This window comes from Tiliqua scincoides, chromosome 10 (assembly GCF_035046505.1).
Source record: "Tiliqua scincoides isolate rTilSci1 chromosome 10, rTilSci1.hap2, whole genome shotgun sequence".
Lineage (NCBI taxonomy): Eukaryota > Metazoa > Chordata > Lepidosauria > Squamata > Scincidae > Tiliqua > Tiliqua scincoides.
Genome location: NC_089830.1, coordinates 1,131,353 through 1,152,606, shown reverse-complemented (window position 1 = coordinate 1,152,606; position 21,254 = coordinate 1,131,353). Strand labels below are relative to the sequence as shown.

The following is a 21,254-nucleotide window of genomic DNA, read 5'->3' as shown; positions in this document are numbered from 1 at the left end:
CAGCTCTATGCAGGGCAGTTAACAGCTATCTGATTTTTGGAATAGCCTCAGGGCTATTAACTGACCTTTGCATCACCCATGTTTTCATTGAAGGCTCTGCTTGGTTGCTACAGGACCCACCAAAAATCAGATCGCAACCCACCAGGGGGACCGCATTTGCATAACACAGCATTGTGACTTTGGGTGCTGCTGTTCGAGGTGAGCAAAATCACTCTCAGGGCTCAATCCTATCCAATGCCCAGTGCTGGCACAACTGTGCCAATGAGGCATGCACTGCGTCCTGTGGTAGGGAGGCAGTCACAGAGACCTCCTTAAGGTATAGGAACATTTGTTCTCTTACTTCGGGGCTGCATTGCAGCTGCACCGGTGTTGGAAAGTTGGATAGGATTTGGCCCTATCTTTTAAGTCATTTCTGCCCAACAATGCATATACACTACAGGGACCAGATGTATACGCTTGTGGGCCAGGCAAAAATGGGTTAAAGATGGAAGTACATACACACCCATCCAATAAGCCTGCAAATGTCAATCCTCGAAGGAGATCAGATCTCAAAACTGCTTCAATACTTCTTGCTTATTGATTAGCTACTGTTATTCAGAGAGCAAAAAGAAAAAGCAACGGGGCAGTTTTTAACCCTGAAAACAAGGCTGTATGACTCAAACTCAAAGAGAGGTGGGGGCAAAAGTCAGAGTTTTGAGAAACAGCTTTCAAAAATTTTGAGCACAGCTGCCGTCTTGCATCAGAGATCTATATTGGACAACCCTTGTAAGCAGATTACTTTTGCCAAGGCCACTGATGTGGGCCTGGGTCTCCCCAGCCACCACCTAACACCACTGTCCACTGCAGTACACCAAGCCAGAGCAGCAGTGAGTCCCTTTAATCCTGGCCAGGCATAAGACTGTTTGAAAAAAAGTTTTCAGGCTTTAAAGTAAACTTGGATACCCCCTTTGTGCACAGACCCAGAGTAGATGGCAGTTGCTTCTAAATACAGGCAGGGAAAGATGCTGCTTGCATTGTGCTAATCCAAGCAGCTTGCTCAGCTATGAATTGAAGGATGCAAAAATCTTTGTTTCCATTTACTAGAGAAGACGCATTACCAAAACCACTCTTCTTTATTAGGAAGCAAGTCTTAAAGAGCAACATTCAAATCCACTTCCCAAGGACCTGAAGAACCGCACTGAAACCTTTTATGGGATCAATGTTTTGTTGGAGTACTTAAGATACACGTACACCTCTAGCCTAAAGAAAGCACTTGCATACACCGGGCTCAAAATGGGAAAACTCCAAAACGTGAACAGGTTGGCAGTTTCAGAGGCAAGTGGCAAGGATGAAGAGGCGAACTGGGCCTCTGCTTTCACATTACTGACCTTGCACCAAAGACCACAGGCAGTGCTTGTAACAAATTCACCAAGAACCAGCAAGGAGACGTTATCCAGTAAGAATTTTATTGCACCGTGTTCCAAGCGCTGAACCAGAAGTCATGCCTATAGAGCCCCACTCATAATGAAGCTCTGGCAATTCTACACTAGGACAAAATGTAACACCCCCCCTTGCCACCCTCCCCATCTCACTTCTGGAAAGGTTGCAATACAGGCTAATATACTATAATACATCAAAGTGGAAACTAAAAGGGGGAAACAAAATTACACATAGAACAAGTGAATTTCTCAATGGTTCCTACAAGATTGGGACTGGCTTTTTATTTGGCTGCAGTATCTCAAGTCATGGCTAACTTTTTCTGGCAAAGGACTACACTAACTTTTGTAGAAATGAGCGTTTAGATTCATGAACTATTTGTGCCTTTATGTGCAGATGAAAGTAATACAGGGGACGGGGAGAGAGAAACAATTTTAATATTCCTGGCATTTCCTGCTTAGAAACATTTCCAGATAGGTGTGGTCTTCCTTACATACAGGCCTTCATGATGAACACATGCTTAAAAACCCCAAAGCACAAGCCATAATTCAGAAGACAAGAATTATGGCTGACAGTGACACAGACTTAAGTCTGCTATTAAAAACAAATCACCCACAGCTGTACAATCACAACTGGCTTTCACTGAAGTGTGTACAGAAATTTTGAAGTCCACAATTATTTTCTAGGCTTAGAATGTTTAAATGGGGCCATGTAAGGCGACTAGACACAACCCAAAAAGATGACCTTGTCTAGAAAGACTGCAAGCCTCGCCTACTGAAGAGACTGCTGGGACAACACATCGAAGCCACTGATGCTTTAAGGGAAAAGGCAAGCTATTCCTAGACAGCAAATTCAAAGTGTTGAGTAGCCACACATGAGTTTAAAAAACTCAAAGCCAAGTTGGAAGAAAGGGAGATAGTCTCCAATTGCAGTGCATAGTGGAAGCTCAGCCTACCTAAAGCAGTTTTGTAGAGAAAGTACCTAAAGCTTATTATATTGGCCCTCTTGTAAAGCTTTGTTTTGATGGCCCAGCAATACTTTGCCCTTCTCACCTGAAACCCAGCCCCACTTTCCCCTTTCCTTGTACCCAGAAGACAGAATATGCATAAGGTCATTGGCAGTGTGTACCCCACAAGTCTCCCTTAGGAACCTGGAGAAAAATCAAAGCAAGGCAATTGGTGGTTAAGGTGAATTGTACATGAAGCCAGTCTGAAAAAAATACCCACACAGGCGTTGAGAACTCAAAATCACGACACCAAGTGGGCACAAAAGCCCTATTTGAACTAGACTTCATTCAAGTTTATTCCATTCAGAGAGGCAAGGATCACGTGGACAGGAAGCACAAAGCCTTTCCATCCAGCCTTTATGATAGAGAAGTTATTTAACTACCAAAGTTAATGGAGACACTTCAAAACATGAATGCCTAGTCTTCCTGTGCTGGGTCGGTTTCACTGCCCAAACCCCAGGAAGTTAATTTCCAATCCAAATTCTTTGGAGGAGTATATCTATTAGGCAAATGGTAGGTAACATTTCAGCACTGAAGCAGTCTGAAATATCTGCCATCATGTAATTTGGACAGGTCTGCACAATCATGAGGACTAAAACTTCACTCAGACAAATGCTGGGATCCTCAGAATTATCAAGAGTACCACCTAGGGTCCCCAAGTTTCCCACCTTCGTTTCAGATGACCAAGTGTTTACATGTAAACTGAAGGGTGTTTGGAAATACTACTCAGTGAACAGAAATTCCAACCAGCATGGTAGGGAGAGGTGCTGTTGGTTAAGCAATGATGAATATCCTGGTAGCTGCAAACTGGTTGTACATACACCACTACTTCTATGAGTGCCCCACTGGGCTTAAGGCTGCCAACTGCTCCTATACAGTTACAGAGACTCAAAGTCTTCCTGCCAACTCTCAGCAAAATAAATGACTGTTCCTACTAAAAAAAAAAAAACCCAGGTCAGGCCCTAGTTGACAGCTGTTGTCCCACAGACAAATCAGTTTCTGCACAACCTGATACTCTGTTTTATGAGACACATAAAATTGGTTTATTAGGGTTTTTCCTCCAAAAAGTTAAAAATACAGAAGGTTCAAGGAACTCTTTTCTCTTGGCAGGTGCTCAGACTGCAACATGAGAAGACGATCCTTTACTGAAATGTTTCGCTTTAATTTTATTTTTTTATCACAATCATCATCATTAGGACAACAGCTGAGGAGCGCCAACTCCACTGCTACGGTGAGGATGTCACTCAATTCCAGAATTACATTTCCAGGTTCCACAAGTCCAGAAAAGACAGCCATGATAGCGCCAAGACGTCGTCGCGAGGGCCTCCCTGTTACTGCACAATGCAGTGACCATTGGCATCTCTGAAGCGTAATCGCATCTTCGGTCGGTATTTCTCAAGGTAAAGCAGCTGTTTGGAATTGAAAGCTCCTCTCCTCTTCCTGAAACAGAAGCACATTTCAGGCTTTAGACCTCCTGCATAAATACATTAGGCACTTTCTCAAGTAGCACTCCTTTGATATATAGCAGGGGGAGAATAACTATCCCTTTCCACCCCAGCATACTGTCATCTCTAGCGGCTACTTGCTAGTGTCTCTTCTGCATCTTTTCAGACTGAACCCTTTTGGGACAGAGAGCCATTTAATTATTTTGTTTAGACTGCAATCCTATACACACTTTCCTGGAAGTAAACCCCACTAAGCACAAAAGGACTTACTTCTGAGTAGACACGGTTAGGACTGTGCTGTTAGTCTGTCAACTAAACTGGTCAACTTTTTTGTATATACTAAATCATCATCATCATCATCATCATCAACTAAACTGGTCAACTTTTTTGTATATACTAAATAATAATCATCATCATCATCATCATCATCATCATCCTTTCTGGCTTGGGTGACCCTGTTGGTAGAATACACTAATGCCAGCATAGCCCAAAGCATCATTGGGGCACACAAGCTGGCATGCCACATCACAGCGGCCCCCGTGTGCCAATAATAATAATAATAATAATAATAATAATAATAATAATAATAATAATAATTATTATTAATAATAATAATAATAATAATAATAATAATTATTATTATTATTATTTTGATTAGCTTTTCCAGGTCGACACAGCAGTCCACCTCTGGTTTCTTGCTTAGTCCCTACATGCCAGGGACGGCAGAACCAAGAGAAGCAACACTGAGGCAACCAAAGTTCACTGATTATGGCTGAAAGCTTTAATTGGCTTAATCAGCATATCAACCATGGGCTGGGCTCTTTGTGTTTCTTTGATGGCATGGGAGCCACTACAGTACTGCTGCTTCCTGTAAATCCAAGAGTAAAAACAAGAGACTTTGTGACATCAAAGACTAAGGGTTGCAGTTTAGAGTGTTCTTTCCCATGTGCAGCAGCACCACTCAGGATGCAACTTTAACAGAATGGCTGTCGCACAAGCTTTCATAGATTACAGTCCATTTCATCAGATGCAAGAAGGATCGTCTTCAGCTGGCAACTTATCCAAAGCCTCCCATTAAAGCAGGAAAACAAGGCAGTTCTGAGATTCTTTTACTGGAGTTTGCTTGGTCTTCCAGGGGTTTCAAGCGCTTGTGGTTCAAGTCACAAGTCTAACTACATTCCTCGCAAACAGCATCCAGGAGGGGAGACTGAGTTGAGGTCACTGCATCCATTTTGGGCCAAGCAACAGCAGCAGGAAGCAGCGGGCTGGCCAGCCAGGCTTGTGACAGACTGAAGATTGCTTCACACAAAGGACACTACGAAAAGGGAATCAAGGAAGGATGGCACACTGAGGGACCAGAATCTTACTGCCTTATAAGACTTACTGCCTTATAAACTGCACAGCGTCCTCATATTTCATTCCACATTCAATGAGTGCGAGGGCAACAAGAACTGGGGCTCTGGAAAGAGAAGAAAATCAATACACGTTTAAGACTAGGCCCAGTGAACCCCTACAAAAAAATAGATCCAATTAGTGCAGCCCTGGGCTCAAGATTCAGCTCCTGTCTTCCAGCTGTGTAATGACACTGGCCTGCTTGTCTAATTCCACCAGCCCTGCATGCATCACCAAATCAATATCTTTCTGGGTGCTCAGTAAAAAACAGCAAGAGTAATTTGCTATCGTTCATGCTGCTGTCTGAAAAAGTAGCTAAAAAAATGATATTACACCATACATAGAGCAAATATAGGAAAGCTGCATTTGAGTCCATCAACAGTCCATTTGCATGATTTCTCTTAGCAAGAGGCTTGTCCCCCCTAAAAGATGTGATCCCTCTCTGGGCCCCAGCCTGGTTGGGCAAGCAAGTCATGCTCACTTACAAGTCTTCCTCTCAATTGGTGCAATACAGAAGTTGCCTACCCTAGCCCTTCTTTTATCACAGCTAGATCAACATGGAAGTCCTCCCTTCACCTGCTCCCCAACAGTTGGTCAAGGAGACAACAGCAGGCCACTGAGCTCTCCAAGTTTTGGGAGCTCTTCCCACCTCATCAGCTGCAAGTAGGACTGTCATCAAACTGAAGTTTACTTTAATCTATGCTTTGAACTTTTCAAGGCTTTAACGCAGCTGAGAATTCCCACTTTACACATAAGAAAACACTGACAGAGGTAGAAAAATTGACCCTTTAACCATTTTTGCAAGAGAACAGCTTGCTTGGAGGGGGAACCTAAGACAAGCTAAGTTCTTTTCATCAATGTGAAGTTGCATCCCCTTGTCATTACCAGAGAGGCTATTCTTCCCCACTGTCCAATCCTTTAACTTAATTGTAATGTTTTAAAAAGTAACAAAGGAATGATAATCAATACAATAAACTGGATTCTGAAACAAGATTTTCCACTACTGGTTTTCAGTATTAGGCTATTGTTGTTGAGTCAGAGTTATCTGCTAGTATGTTTGCATGGACAGGAACTAGCAGACCAGCTTCTCAGAACACAACCAAGTGGGTATTGCTACACAGCTGGCACCGGTAGGCCAGCTGGAACTGTGTGACCTAAAGTCACACAGATTCAACTGGCAGGAACTGAAATTGTCTCCTGGATGAAGAGAGCAACGCACTCACCTGCCCAGCCCTGCAACACAGTGTACAGCAACACAGCAGCCGGGCTCTTCACGAAATTTTGTTTTCAACAGATTGAGCCAGTCCTCCACAATCTCACTTGGCGGTGGTGCTCCATCATCAAATGGCCAGTCCTTGGGAGAAAGGAGAGAGAAAGTGATACTGCCACTGGTAATTCTACTTGCAAACCTATGCTACCCAGAGGGAGGGGGGATGCAAAGAAAAATATGCCTTCAGTTGATAGCAACAACCTCGAAGCAGAATATGCTACAAGGAAGGGATTCAAGGATAAGATTTTATTAACTTCATTTAACTGTGTGGCTTTGAAATACCGTTTTAATGTCAATTCAATTTATTATTATTAATTTTGAGAGATAGTAGATGAATGCAGTGGGCCTTATCTGTGGATGCTGAATTCACAGATTTGACTCAACGTGGGTGCCAAGTCCACTTCTGGGGGTCCTCAAGGACCTATGACACGTCTGGGAGGCCTTCTGAGGTGCGGGAAGGTCGCAGGTGGCCTTTCTGCGCCTCAGAGAGCCTTCCAAATGTTTTGGAGAGGTACTTCCAGTTGCTGGGGTGCCTCTCCCCGTGGATTTAATTATCCACATAATTCGTTATCTATAGGGGGTCCGGGAACGGATGCCCAACAGATATCGAGGACCCACAGTATCTGAGATATGAGATGAAAGACAGTCTGAAATTGCTAACCTGACATTGGAAGTTGCATCTCCAGGATTAATTACAACATAAACCTAAAGGAAAACTGAACAGATTTCACACAGCACATAAATAGTCCACAGAATTCGCTGCCACAAGATACGACAGTACCCAGTAACTTGGATGACTTCAAAAAAAAAATGGGATGGACAGTTTGCAGGGGAGCAGCTCTATCAATGGCTTCTAGACACAATGACTGTGCACTTCTACATTCAGGTTCAGCAGTAGCAGCAGGTTCAGCCTTTCAATACCTGTTGCACAATAAAAAGGGAGGTGTCTTTTTCTCTTGTGGGTTACCTAGACACAATAGGTGGGTCACTATGGAAAACAGAAGTTTTATGTATGTGTTTTAGTCTGTGTGATTTTTTTGTATTGCTCTTAATTTATTGCTTTATGACTGTATCGTTAGCCACTTTGGGCAACCCACTGTGAGGGGAAAGGCATGATACAAAATGACTAAACCAGGGGTGTCAGACAACCCTGATCAGAATTCTGGAAGCTGGAACCCCTACTCCACCATGAAGCTCACTGGACACATACGGCCCACCTCATAAGGTTGCTGAAGATCAAGTGAGGTAGCCACATTCATATATATCACACTGAGCTCCTTAAAATATAGTAAAAATAGTTAGCTACAGCAGCAAGTACATTTAAATGGGAAGAAGGTGGGGAAGAGAAGGAAACAGTAGTCATTTCCCCCAAAAGACAGCTTCCTAGTCATGCCACAGATCCAAACTGTAACACAGCAGCCAATTCAGCAGCAGCAGCAGCAGGGATTTTCTGAGGCCATGAACATTTCCTCTGCCAATCGTGATCAGAAGGGCTGCTTAAAAACAAGCAAGTGGCCAAATGAGCAACATGCAGTGGTTCCCTAGAAAGGCCGGTGTCAAACCCTTCCAAGCCTGCAGATTTTCAGAAAGCAATTTATAGCATTTCTATTCAGGCAATCTGTTCTGAGTAATTTAGCAGATCTCCACCTCTAGTTTGCTATTTTACTGAAAGAAGATGAATCTAGTCTAAATCTGGTAAGTCGCATCTTAACATTTATGGAAAGGGCTACATTTGAATATGAATGTTTTATTTTTATCTCCTTAAACCACCTAAGCCTGCCCTGATTACTTGGGATATTAATCAAATTAAATCTGTCTTCTGGCTATGAGAACCACACAAGACACATCATCATGACAGTAAACAGACACCCACACACTGGTCATTTTCCAAACCTTGCATTCACCCTGCTGTTATTTATGAACTGAATAAGGCTGCAACACAGTTGATGCCTTGATTTAATAGGGTGTGCACTGTTCCACCCTGGAACTCCTCTCTGGCTTGGACTGGATCACAGCCAGCACCTCAAGCCTTCCTATCCTGGCCCGTGTAGGCCTGGAAGCAAGCTGGCAATCACAGAAATGATGGAAACTGCAGTCACTGCAAATTCAAATTCACAACCTCCAAAGCTATAAAAATAGTGGTTGGGGTCAGCAGGGCATTTCTGGCTAGAGCCGATTCTGCAGCTATTGCTGGCTTGCCATTTGCCACCAGTATTTGTCTGTTGATTCGGATGGGGAAACTCAGATTTTACTCCATGACTCATCGGCCCTGGCACTTAACCTTCTGCTGTGGGTAACAAACAAATTAGTGTACATGGTCCTTAGACAGTTAAAAGAAATTGAATCAATGTCCCAAAAAGCTTGCAATCTAACATCAGCGAGAGAAGCCTCAGAGGATGGAAGGGCAAATGCAGTTACACATATTTAGAACTTGTTTCAAGTTGAGAAGGTTTGAGTTAAGCCAAAGGTTTCATTAAAGGTCTTCTGAGACAGGATCTGAAGGGGAGGGTGGAAAGGGGCACTGCATGGGGGATCAGAGAAGTTCCAAGCAAAAGGGACAGTAAGCAAGAAAAGGCAATGTTATTTGCAAGAGCAGGACTATGCAGGAGTGGCTGAGGAGCCAGAGAAGCCATAGTCACAAGGCAAGCATATGACAGGAAGCAGGTCAAATTCATCTCTGTTGGGCACCCCAAGGGAAGATCAGCTGGAGGCCAAGAAGGGAGAAGCAGGCTGGATGCCAGTACAACGGGGACTTCGAGGCCTCATAGGAGAAAACATACAAGAATACAACAGTATTTAAATCACACATTTCCAATGGTCTTAACTTTTAATCCATTTGCTCAAGCACAGCCTGATCCAACAAAGCAAATAACTGCTTTTAACAAGTCGGTTGAGGAAAACTGGCAGCTTGTACGGTGTGCTAATCATTTTTTTTACTTTGGGGGAGTGCTATTTACAATGTCTGCTGCATTAGCCAGGAGCAGACCCTGACAGAACAGGTGCCATCTTGTCTCCACAGCCCTTGCAGCCATTTGGAACTGCAGCAGAGAGAAAACCAGGGGGTGTTCTCATGCCTGGGGAACAATAGGGGAGGAGACTCACTCCCCTGTAATGGTCACCAACTCTTATGTTTTCCTAGCAACAATTTTGGAGGAAGAACACCAAAGAAGCAGTGCTATTTAATTTCACTGTTTCAGTTACTGGTTATGATCAAATTACTACTTGAAGACCCACAAAGGGGGAGTGAGGACTGGAAAGGCCAGATCTAAATGTTTCTTAAAATATTCTAGGAGAAATGAGTCTAACAGAGCCATGAAGACCAGAAGTTGCTATCATGGCTACTGTCAGTTTCTACAGCATTTTCAATCTTCAAGTTACATCACATTTATCATTCAGGTGTGCCACTGTATCCAAGGGGATCAGTTCCATGGACCCCCCATGGATACATAAACTACAGATTCGGGGTTAAGTATTCCATTTCCTGTTTAGTATAAGATCTGGTTTCATCAATCATTCAGGCTGCTAGTAGCCTTCTCTCCCGGCACTATAAGCTTAAATGTTTATAGCGACCTGTTAAAACAAGAAAACTTCGCCCCAGTAAGCTTTTAAACAAAATAGGTGCAGGGGCGCGCACAGGGCCCCCCATTCATGGATAACTGAATCCGCAGAGAAGTGAGCCTGCCAGTATTTGTCCCCACAAGCCTGTGAGGCTGACCACCAACATTCTCAGTGTACGCAGAGAATCCAAGTCACCGCAACGATTCTATGGCTAATGATTTCCAGATCAATGTCCACCTTTTCAGCCAGATCCATTTGTTTTTACTCTGCTTACTCTTGCTCACATCAGTCCACGTGATTTTAGACCAATACCAGTCCCATAGCCATCCCAGGCAAGGCATGTCCAGCTTGTCCTAGACACGGCATCTCCTCAGCAAATAAAGCATAATGAACCCAGACATTCTAGAAGAGAACTCAGGTATGTCTTTCCTGCCTATTCTCTCAGCCATCCATGCCTTCTAGCCAGCCAGAGCTATTTAAGAACAGCCACATGATCCTGTGAAGTTCAATAGCTGGCAGATGCATTCCAGTGCCAAGTGTCCCTGTCCATGTGTCCCCCCCCCCAGTTAATCTCTTTATTGCATACACTTGTTTACCAACACTGCCAGCTCAAACAGGCCACATCTAATTCTGATGCCCTGTTTCGCCATCTGTCAAGGCAGAGCAACTGTTCACTCTAGTCTCCACCCCCCACAACCACCCCTACCAGTAAAGTCATCTCATCTTGCATGTCTGGGAGGATAAACTAGGTTAAAAGACATTTCTACATTCACAGATCCATTCTGTCCCTCACCTTAACAACTCAGGTTTAGAGCAGAGATGTCAAACACGAGGCCTGGGGAAGCTCCTTATCCAGCCACCTGATAACAGGGCTCTCTCAATTATCAGATCATTAGAAGTTATGATTGCTGAAAGAAGTTGGGGGCTCTTATCTCTTCCTATTGTTCTCCAATGCTGCAGGCAATGTGTGCAGATCTCTGACAGAGGTGATGCAGGCATGCTAGCTGTGCAGATAGAAGTGCACTTCTGTTTACCCCTGTACCTTGTACAGAGATGCAAAGAAGGGCAACAAAAATGATTGGGGGCTTTTAACTTTGGAAAAAAGGGGGACAGGGAGAAGGTGTAGATTTATTAAATACAGTAATATCTAATTGTACCACCCTGAAAGGCACATCTTAAGGAAGTTTAATAAGGATAAGGTTCCACTCCCAGTTTCAATCCTTGGCTTGTCCAGATAGGGCTGGAATTTCTGATAAAATATCCTGAGCAGTACCTCACTAATTGCCTAGATATCAGGTTGACTCTTGCTCATTTTAAGAGGACAGTGGTTATGTTATGCTCAGGTCATTAACTGCTCTGCATGGCAGGGAAAATATTAGAGGGAACATTGCTTGGTAGAAGGGGTGCTCCTGATGGGGCAGTCCGTGTGATGATTAGGCTCTCCCATATCTTGAAAATATCAAGATTTGGATATTTTCTCTTCTATCATTTACAGCTATGGAGTTCCTAGGTGAGAACAAAGTACTAATTTCTGGTCATGACGTGTTTAATGACATCATGACCAGCTTAATGATGTCACTTCCAGCCCTCAGCAGGCACCATGAATGCTAACCTCAGTCCACAGTATGAAACTAGTTTCACTCCCCCGGTTTACAGCAGCAGTCTCCAAACTTCGCAGCTGAAAAGCTCTCCCTGTCCTGGCTAGCACTTATGGTTCCACTATGCTGCTGCTGCTGCCCCTGGCACCCGATCTCAACGCAGGGACACTCTAGGCATCTACTGTCCATCACCCCAGCAGACTTTGTGACAGGTTGCCTGGACAGACATGTCCCTGAGCCGAGATCGGGTGCCAGGAGCAGCAGCACGGTGGAACCATAAGCGCTGCTCATACGGGAGAGGATTATCACCAAACGCTGGATCCAGTTCACAGGCTGTAGTTTGGAGAGCCCTGGTTCACTCTCTATTCTGTCTGTATTATCAGGATTTTGTAAACAATATCAATCTGTCAGCCTGATGGTTATTCAGTCCCAAGAATCACAAGACACATGGGTTTCCTTCAGCACAAAAAGGCTGCAACCAATGGGGAAATAGTGTGATAAGGTGGAAGAGATACACTACTAAAATATGCTCAAAGGATAGTGTAGTACTATTGACTGTGAGGGAAGAACCAAGGACAGATGAAAGACAAAGATTCACCAAACTATTTGTTTATAATTTTTATCCCTTAAGCTGCAGCAGAAGTTCAATCTTCTCTTAAGTAATTCCAGGGAAGCAGAGGCAGTTTTGAAGACTCTCTTTCTGCTCAGAAGGAATTTTCCCAAGAACAGAAATCACTGTCTCTGAAAGGGGGATGGGGTATGAAGGCAGGTTCCTGGCTGCCATTTGCTTGGCTCAAGATGAAGGTGAGCAGCAAGTCTCCTGTCATGAGGAAGGGCACACCAAGCATATTCTGCTTTGGATTCACTCTGCAGTCACTACATGGGAAAACCTGGCCTGAGGGCAGAAGCAAAGGCAGGGTGCTGCTGTCCCCTTAAGAAGAGACAAGAGAGCACCAAGAGGAAAAAAGAACACCCCACACACCCCATCCTGTAGATTATTTTTCCATCAGCACCCCAAATGCATCTCACCCATGAATTAGTCACATGTTGGTCATTCAAAGACTAAAAATATGGGAGGGGAGGGGAGCCGCATTTTTAACAAGTGCCAATGATGACCTCTCTGGAGTTCGTCATGAGCTTGCTTTGGAAACATGACTGGGTGACAACATGCTGTCCAAGGACACATTCGCAGAAGCTCTCAAAAGCTTTAAAGTGCATTCACTTCAGCAACGTTCTCGCTCTGTAAGTGTGTAAGAAGCAGCAATGTCCCATCCAAACTGGGAGTATGCGAGCCTACTTCCTAAACTGCTCATTCAGGTAAACACCAAAGGGAAGCATGGCCCATCCTTTCCCAGGATGATCAGAACAAAGCTGCCTCCTCCAAACACTCAGAAAAGAATTCTGGAGTGTCATGTGTTTCTGAATAAGACATTTGGCAACTGAGGGGAAAAAACCCAAGTGATACTACCTATACACCGTGAGCCAGAAGTATTTGTGCAGATGTATGGTTGGTATTAGCATGGCTTCTGTTTAAACCACATCACCAAGCTCAGCTCTACATTTATCACTGAGCAAGAAGCAACAGACACAGGGTAGCCACTTGACATGACTGCCCTTCCCTTCTCACCATGGAGGTCAGTGGGATGAACCCTGGGGCAAACCTGCTTCATTACCTTCATCCAAGAAAACATGATCCTGCATTATGGTAGTTGTGTATGCTGGCTCTCCTACACACACTCTCTTCCCTGCCTTAAAGGGTTACTGCCAGGGTGAATAGATGCTCCTGCTGAAAGATCACTGTCAAGGGCAATCCAGCCGTTTTGACACTTACAAGATTCTACCTCCAAAAGTTAACACCTTTGAAAGCTCAACCCCCAAATGACCAGCCAAGAGAAAAAACACAAGATGGCCACAAGCTGCTCTGTGACCTAGAAATATCAATTCTGCCTAGGTGCTGTTCTGTTCCACAGCTTGAAGCCAACCCAGAGGTTGTCATGGCATTATGAAGCCAGAATGCCAGGCAGTGCAGAACATGCACCATTCTGGTGCTAAATTGTATTTCCTGCTTGGAACTTGAAAGATACTCACTAGAACTTGTATTCCTTCTTTCTCAACTGGTGCTTTATCATAGGTAGCATCACAGACACGCACCAAGGTTGTCACTCCGTACTTCTTCAGCTCCTTTGAGAACAAAAACAGGAAACTAATTAAACTGACAGCCCAGAATAAGGAAAAAATAAAAATTTTGCTTACAGAGGTATAAAGAGCTTTATTAATAACTTGTGGTGGGTGGTAATCTGGAGGCTTCTAAGGAACAGCACTTTTGATTCAACAGCAAATGTAGGGCTGTCCCTTCCTAGAATTGCTCTGGTGTGCAAGCCTCAGCAGCCCAGGAACAGACAGGAAGAAGAGAAGGACAGGGGACTTGAAACCGAAATGGAGGACCTGCAAATGGAAGGGCAAGCAGTGACCAATGGGCTCAGAACAAAGGCAAAGTTGGCTGAGTCACAGCTACTGGGCCCTACTCTATGACACGTCTGAAGGGGGCAAACTTCTTGACATTTCATCTAAGGTATCCAAACACCAAAGGCTGAACCTACAAAAAACAGGGTACCAGGCCTGGACTCTATTCTGTGGGAGTATGTGAGAGCAAAGAAAGAAATAAAGAAGCAGAATAGCGGTGAAGTATCAAAACTGGGTTCTTGTTTGTACGCAGAATCCAAGGACAAACACCAGGAACTATTCCTCATTAAAGTCAGCAGGAGTGACACAGAAGCTAGACAGGAAACTGAGCCAGGGGCAGCTATTGACTGACATGTTACTTTCGCAAGCCTGGCTGATGTCCAGCTTCCAGGGACAGACATCCTGACCTACTATACTCTCATTTTTAAACTGCTACCCTAAAGCCTAAGAAAATACCCAAGTCAAATTAGAAAGGAAAGAACAAAGCACGCTTTTTGACTGGTTTCTCAGATTCTATTCACTAATATGCAATTATATTTTCAAAATCCCTGCAGCTGAATGGGCCTGAAACCTTTTTGTCATAAATGAAAGCTAGGCTCCAAGAGCTACAAAAAGTCTGTTCTCCTCAACCTTCTATCTATATCAGGGGTGGTCAAACTTGTTTAACATAAGAGCCACATACAATAAACTTCAAGTGTCTGAAAGTCGCAATATTTAAGACATGCTTAAATATATTTACTCACTGTGAACATTATTGCATTTTAATTGAGTGGACTCTCAGTTTATACCTGGTAAATTATAAAGCCTGAAAATTTCTCAGCCAATATTTCTGCACATTATATGTTAAAGAGACACCACATGGCTTGTGAGTCAAGGTTTGTCCACCCCTAATCTATACCATTACTGGAACTGTGTGAAAACTGGGATATAAACTAAATATGTAACATTTGCTAAGTGCTCATATGACTGGGCCTGCACAGCAAACAGGAGCATAGTATCTACCTAAAAGGATGGGGGACAGGGCTTGACAGAAAGGGCAAGGATGGATATGGAATGATTAACTAGCAGTGAGTCACCATGATTAGTCACAAAAGCTTCCTTTTTGGAAGCTTTGTATTGTATGAGAACCATTACATACAGTAGTTCCAAGGTAGGAGAACTCAAGTACTACACAATCTACTGAAGGGCCACACAGCATAAGGTGTATCACACCTACACGGAGGCACCTCAGACAGTTCAATAAGTCTTAATGTACAGCACCAGAATAGTTTAAGACAAGAGGTATTCAGGTGGGTCACAACACAGTCACAGGTGGGCCACGGCAGGGCTGACCCTGTCATCTTGTTCTGTGGCTCAGGTCTGCATAGTTTGAACAGTAGCTAGCACCTGGAATCTGAGTCAAGGTGCATCCCAAAGACTCTGGCTGTGGAGGGGTGGGATGGATCAATCTCTTGTTGCCCCACCACCTGCCCATTCTCCCATGGCACTCTCCCTCCATCTCTCAACAATGAGAGCAAGCTGGTCTCCTACCATTCTCTGTTCCTCCTTTCCCTTCAACTGGGCTGTAAGGAAAGAAGGTGCAAGACACAGTAGTTGTGCCCAATCTGTGCAGGAAGAGAGGAGGAAAAACCATGATGCCAACAGGACCAATCACTCTCTCACCTTTCACCACCACTGGCTAACTAGCCAGTAGCCCATACACTGTTGTGGCATGCAAAACACCAGCCGTCTGCCCACATCACAAATGCACACGTGCTGCCTGTTACTTCCAACTCAAGCAAGTGTGCAGCACTATTCTTGTGTGTATGCTTGCGGTCAGGAAATAACTGTGGCTTTTTCTGCACTACCTTATCCAGACACCCCACTTGAAGGAAAAGAGTGGGGGTTATATGGGACTTGAAGGTGAGCCCCAAATCCTAGGATGGGGTCTGAGGTAGGCCCCAGCTCTTGACAAGCTGCCTTAACACAATTCACCTAGCAATGCTCTTGCTAACTTGGAGGCAAGCAAATCAAAGCAGGAAGGAAGGAGGCAGATACAAGGCCTCACACCTGCTCAGCATTCTTTGAGTCACCCTTGGGAGGATCAGCTCTGATAGTCTCAGAAGACTTTTTTCAAATTTTTCAAATATTTAAAATAATTGCCTTGGTTGCACTGAATGGAACTTTACAGAATCCCACAATTACACTGATTTTTATCACCATTGTTGCCTTGTTTCTCAGATACACATGGTTGGCTAGCTTACAACGCCCTGAGACATTTCTAGTCTGAAGGGCAGCTTTATTTGGCTTCCTGGTAATACACCATAAGTAGAAATTACTGCAGATACTCGCCTATAAGTCGATCTCACAGATAAGACAAGGGCAGGTTTTGAGCCCAAAATCATGGAATTTGCTATGACCTTCTGATAAGTCGGGGGGTTAACTTAGGGAGGTGTCTGACTATAATTTTGTCTGATTTTACCCGAGGCCAGATCCTGAAAAATGTCCAGTAATTGTTATCTAAGAACTGTATCATCTAATTTATTAAAAATAAAGTAAAAGATCATAAAATACATTTGTATTCAGTAGCTTTTTTAATTCTGGTCTCCTCAACCTTTTTGTAAACACTGTTAGAGTATTAAGTGCACTGTAAACAACATACTAATAGAACAGTGGTTCCCAACCTGGGGTTCATGTATCCCCAGGGGCACTCAACAGGACCTTTAGGGGTACTTGAAAGAGAATGGAATAATGGCAGTGCTCCAGAATGCCTTGCAGGGCCAGCAAGGCAGGAAGGGAGGTAGCTAGTTGACTGTGAAAACCCCACCAATAGCTAATTTTTGGTGATCAATTCATGTTTGAACCAGTGACTGAAGACCAGCACAGGAAAAAAACTAAAACAAAAAAAGTGATTTATCACTCAGAATTTCTCAGGACATATCTGGTGCAAAACAGTGCAAAGGCAGAGTCTTCTGCTCTTAAGCCAGAAGCTCTACATATAACATACAACTTAGAACACAACTGGGAGTGTGCAATTCAATTCACAGCAGAGACAAGCAACAGCAAATGGCTGTGACCAAGTGTAGCTGCACATAGCTGAAACCCTATTTACTCAGAAGCAAGCCCATTGCTTTCCCTGGGTGTTATTCTGAAGTAATGGTACTCTGAATTGTAGATTGTGAGACATTTGATGGGAGTGTTTCCACTTTCAGGGAAGGTGCATCCTGCAGCTGCAACAAGTCCACCCTCACCTGGTCTGAGGGCTGTTTTCTCCTCTTGATTTACAGCAGGACCACGGCTGTCAGGGGAGTTTCACTCTTAAAGAAGTGGGGTGATTCTGCCCTTTTCCTCTCACCCCCACCCCCCACTGCTGGCTTAGCTTCACTGCCATCTTTTCCTGGGAGTAAGCCCCATTGACAATAATGGAACTTTCTTCTGAGTAGGCATGCACTGGCTTGGGCTCAAAGGCTGCCATCCTACACATACTTTCCTGGGAGTAAGCCCCATTGACAATGGAATTTACTTCTGAGTAGGCATGCACTGGCTTGGGCTCAAAGGCTGCCATCCTACATGCACTTTCCTGGGAGTAAGCCCCATTGATGACACACATGGGACATGCTCCAGGCTCTTGCTCCCCTTTCCTGTCCTTTAGAAGACTAGCAGGGGCGGAGGAGGAGGAGGAATGCCTGATTGCCTGTGGATACTGCAGAAGTAAGCATGCTCTCCTAAAAGCTTACTATATAAGCAGCTGTTGCAAGTGCTTTCTAGCTCCTGCCAGCATGCAGCTAACTTGTTGGCATCCTTCAGTCTCGAAAGACTATGGAGTCACGCTCTGAATGGTGGTTCTGGAACAGAGTGTCCTCTCTAGTGCGCGAAGCCTGGGTAAAGTAGGTATGGAGGATAGACTGTTACCCATGCAGCAAATCCCCCCTCTCCACGTCGCTGAAATGGTCCAATGGAAAGGCAGAGGCCAATACGGTTGGTTCCAGCGGCGTCGCAGGAGTTGCCAGAACATGACTGTGTTCAGCCATGAACTGCCTCAGGGACTCCGGCTCCGGATTTTGCCTCGAGGTTGACTCCTGAAGCCTTTTCCATAACTGGATGTAGCCACAAGGCAGTGGAGGTTTGGGATCACAGTTTTCCTTCTCTCAGATGAGCTGCCTTCCCAGGCTGATGAGTCCCATCTACCCAGTGGCTGTTTAGTTGCCTCTTACGACAAGTACAGCCAAACTGAGGGCCTATTCTTATCCCCAGCCCCCAGGGGGAATCTTCCCATGCAGCTAAGATCTCTGGCTAAAATACCTGTTGCTGCAGAATAATTCTACTTTAAATTCTACTCTCTGCTTTTCCTGTATTTTGCATCTTTGTAAAGTCTCCAGGACTCTTCCAGTGAAAAGGACACACACACAGGGAGATTGCTTCTCTCGATCTCTCACAGATGCTCCCCCCCCCCACACATACACAAATGCAGGGACTTTTCCCCTCCAGTCCAACTTCATTGGTGAGGATAGGTGGAAATGAGGTTAGCAAGGAGGTTTGCAAAAAGTTTTGCAAAGGAGAGACTGAAGTGTGACTGTATACAGTAAGGGGAGAGATGGAGAGGAAAGCAAGAGGAGGGAATAGACTGGGAGCCCAATCCTAGGCATGCCTACTCAGAAGCAAGTCCCTTAATAGTCAGTGGGGCTTACTCCCCTGAAAGTGAGGCTAGGATTGTAGCCTTAACTGTTTTAAGTGCTCTCTCTCTCTCTCACACACACAAACTTTTCCTTTTATAAAAGTTAACTCTTCCTCTCCCCCCCCCCCAGTACAACTTCATCAGTGGTGAATGATTATGGGGAGAGGGACTAGCAAGCCTCAGCTTCGAAACAGAGAGTTTAAAGTTTGGATTCAATAAGGGGGAGGGGGTAAAAACAAGAAGGAAAGAGGAGATGGACTTAACCTTTTCAATGGCTTGAGAAACAAAGGTACAGCCTTCTGCAGGCTGCCTCTCTCTCTCTCTTTAAAAAGATCACTCTCCCCCCTTCCCCACCCTGTCCAACTTCATCTGTGGGGAGATGGGAAGGGGGTTAGCAAGTTGGGCTTTCCAATGGAGTGCTTGAAGTTTACATACAGTAGGAAGGGGGAACAAGACGGGAAGAGGGGATGGACTCAGCTGCTTCAAATGACTGCTTCTCCCTCACTCAGACACCCCCTCCCACGCACAGCTCATTGTCTCCTGCTCTGTCTTGGGTGCCGCTCCAGGGATGCCTCTGTGGGCGCTGGTGCTGAGCGAGGGGGGCTGCTGATGGCTGCGGTGGCAATTGCCCTGCCCTGCACTTGGAGCTTCTGCAGCTGGGCAACAGCCTGAAGGAGCACGTGGAGCACACTCACACCACACCCGCAGGCAGCTGCGAACGCTCAGCAGCACCCCAGCCTGCACAGCCTCCTCTCAGCAGAAGATCACTTGCTCCCTCGCTCTCTCCCTCCCACAATAGCGATTGGCTGGCTCACTCACCTACCCCCCCTCCCACCCTTGCTGCTTGCCTGCCCTGGAGATAAGGCAGGGCAATGATTCAGGCTGCTTTTCTAGGAAGAAAATTTCCGCCTTATAGGCAAGTATCTACGGTACTATCATGTTAAGCAACAATGATTCCAGTTTACTTGTAAAACCAGAGTTATTTTTTCCTCCTGTGACCACAGCATCATCATGAGCTGAATGTTAAGATCCCTTAACTCACAGTGAACACATGTTCTGCCCACACAATACACCAGTGATTTTCAACAGCTGTGCCATGGCATATTGGTGTGCTGCAAATGGTCCAGAGGTAGAATACAGGGGCTTGCAATACAGCAGTTGAAAGCCACTGAAAATCTTCTCTTCTGGGTACTGTGTACAGTTTGTTACTACAGACGGTTGCCCTAGAAACAGCTGCAGAACCTGGAGGAGTCTCTGGGGAAAATGGAAGTGACATCACACGAAGCAAAGACCATAGAGAAGTCAGTGTGCTGTGAGATGAAAAACATTGTGTTATATAGCCCTTTTCAACAAGGGCCATCATCCAGCTACTTAAAGCACAATTCAGGAGAACCCCAGGATGAGAGGCCACACTAAATTAATCATTAGTTGTTTAAGTTATCTGCTAGCAAGAGAGTTCCTCAATGAACAATACAATCTCACTGATAAGCAGCAGCATCTGGTAGAGGCCAAATCACAGGCACTATGAAAGAAGGGGAAGCAAGCTGGTCAGTTGGGCAGGAGCTGACTACTTATCCAACAAAGAATGTCCTTCATTATGTTGTCATTCATACTCCAGTGCCATGTAAGCTGTTCACAGGCAAGTTCTGACCATTCAGTTCAATAAGAAACCTCTTGGCAGTGACCTGACCAAGAGGAAACTGCTCCATTAGCTTCAAAGTTGAAAAATACTGAATAATTTCATCATGAAACATGTAACTAAACCAACTCTTTTGACATTTAGCAGTGACACTGAAAAGTTCCTTTTTCATTCTGATTACGGGGGGGGGGCCCTGTAACTGCAGATCCCGTATCTGCGGTTTCACTTAACAGTGGATGTAGGGAGGCCCCCGCAGCCCCCCCCCAGCAGCCTCCAAAGGAGAGGAGAGCTATGAGGATACACGTGGCCACTATGGGGTTCAGAAGAGGGTATGCCCAGTATCCGTGGATATTCCATTCTGTGAAAAAGTGTTCTGGAAAGGAACCCCTTGTGGACACCAGTGCATGCCTGTACTATATTTGATCCGCAAATGGTTTTGTTTTAAAGAAGTCACACATTTTTGGTAGACCATCAATTTTGCATTTAAGTTATTTTATAGCAGCGGAGAGCAGCTATGCCTTTTCCCCCCTGCATGGCCTATTTCCACTGGCTGTTGCTGGTTCTTCCTACGCACATTCTCTAGATTGTGAGCCCTCAAATAACAAGGAACAATTTATTTATTTTATCTATGGTAAATTGCTTTGCAAACTTTTTGTTGAAAAGTAGTATATAAACATTCTTAATACGTGTGGGGACTCTTTATCTGAGGATTCGGCATCAGCAGATTTGCCCCACTGCGAATACTAAACCCCCGGATTGTGCCCCCCCCCCCCGGAGACCTCCCAGATGCAACTGGAACCCTGTTCTGGTTAC

The 21,254-nt window shown here is 44.7% G+C and overlaps 1 protein-coding gene across 2 annotated transcripts in view; it reads right to left on the bottom strand.

Annotated features, from left to right (window-relative positions):
- Positions 1–1,424: 1,424 nt before the first annotated feature.
- Positions 1,425–21,254, bottom strand: part of PTP4A2 (protein tyrosine phosphatase 4A2) — a 35,950-nt gene continuing 16,120 nt past the window's right edge. For both annotated transcript variants that reach the window (XM_066639098.1, XM_066639099.1), the window contains exons 3-6: positions 13,774–13,866; positions 6,483–6,613; positions 5,252–5,326; positions 1,425–3,862 (exon numbers count right to left, since the gene is read on the bottom strand). In XM_066639098.1, coding sequence (XP_066495195.1) covers positions 3,754–3,862; positions 5,252–5,326; positions 6,483–6,613; positions 13,774–13,866 — 408 coding nt within the window. In that variant the 3' untranslated portion in view covers positions 1,425–3,753. The remainder of the gene's footprint in view (positions 3,863–5,251; positions 5,327–6,482; positions 6,614–13,773; positions 13,867–21,254) is intronic.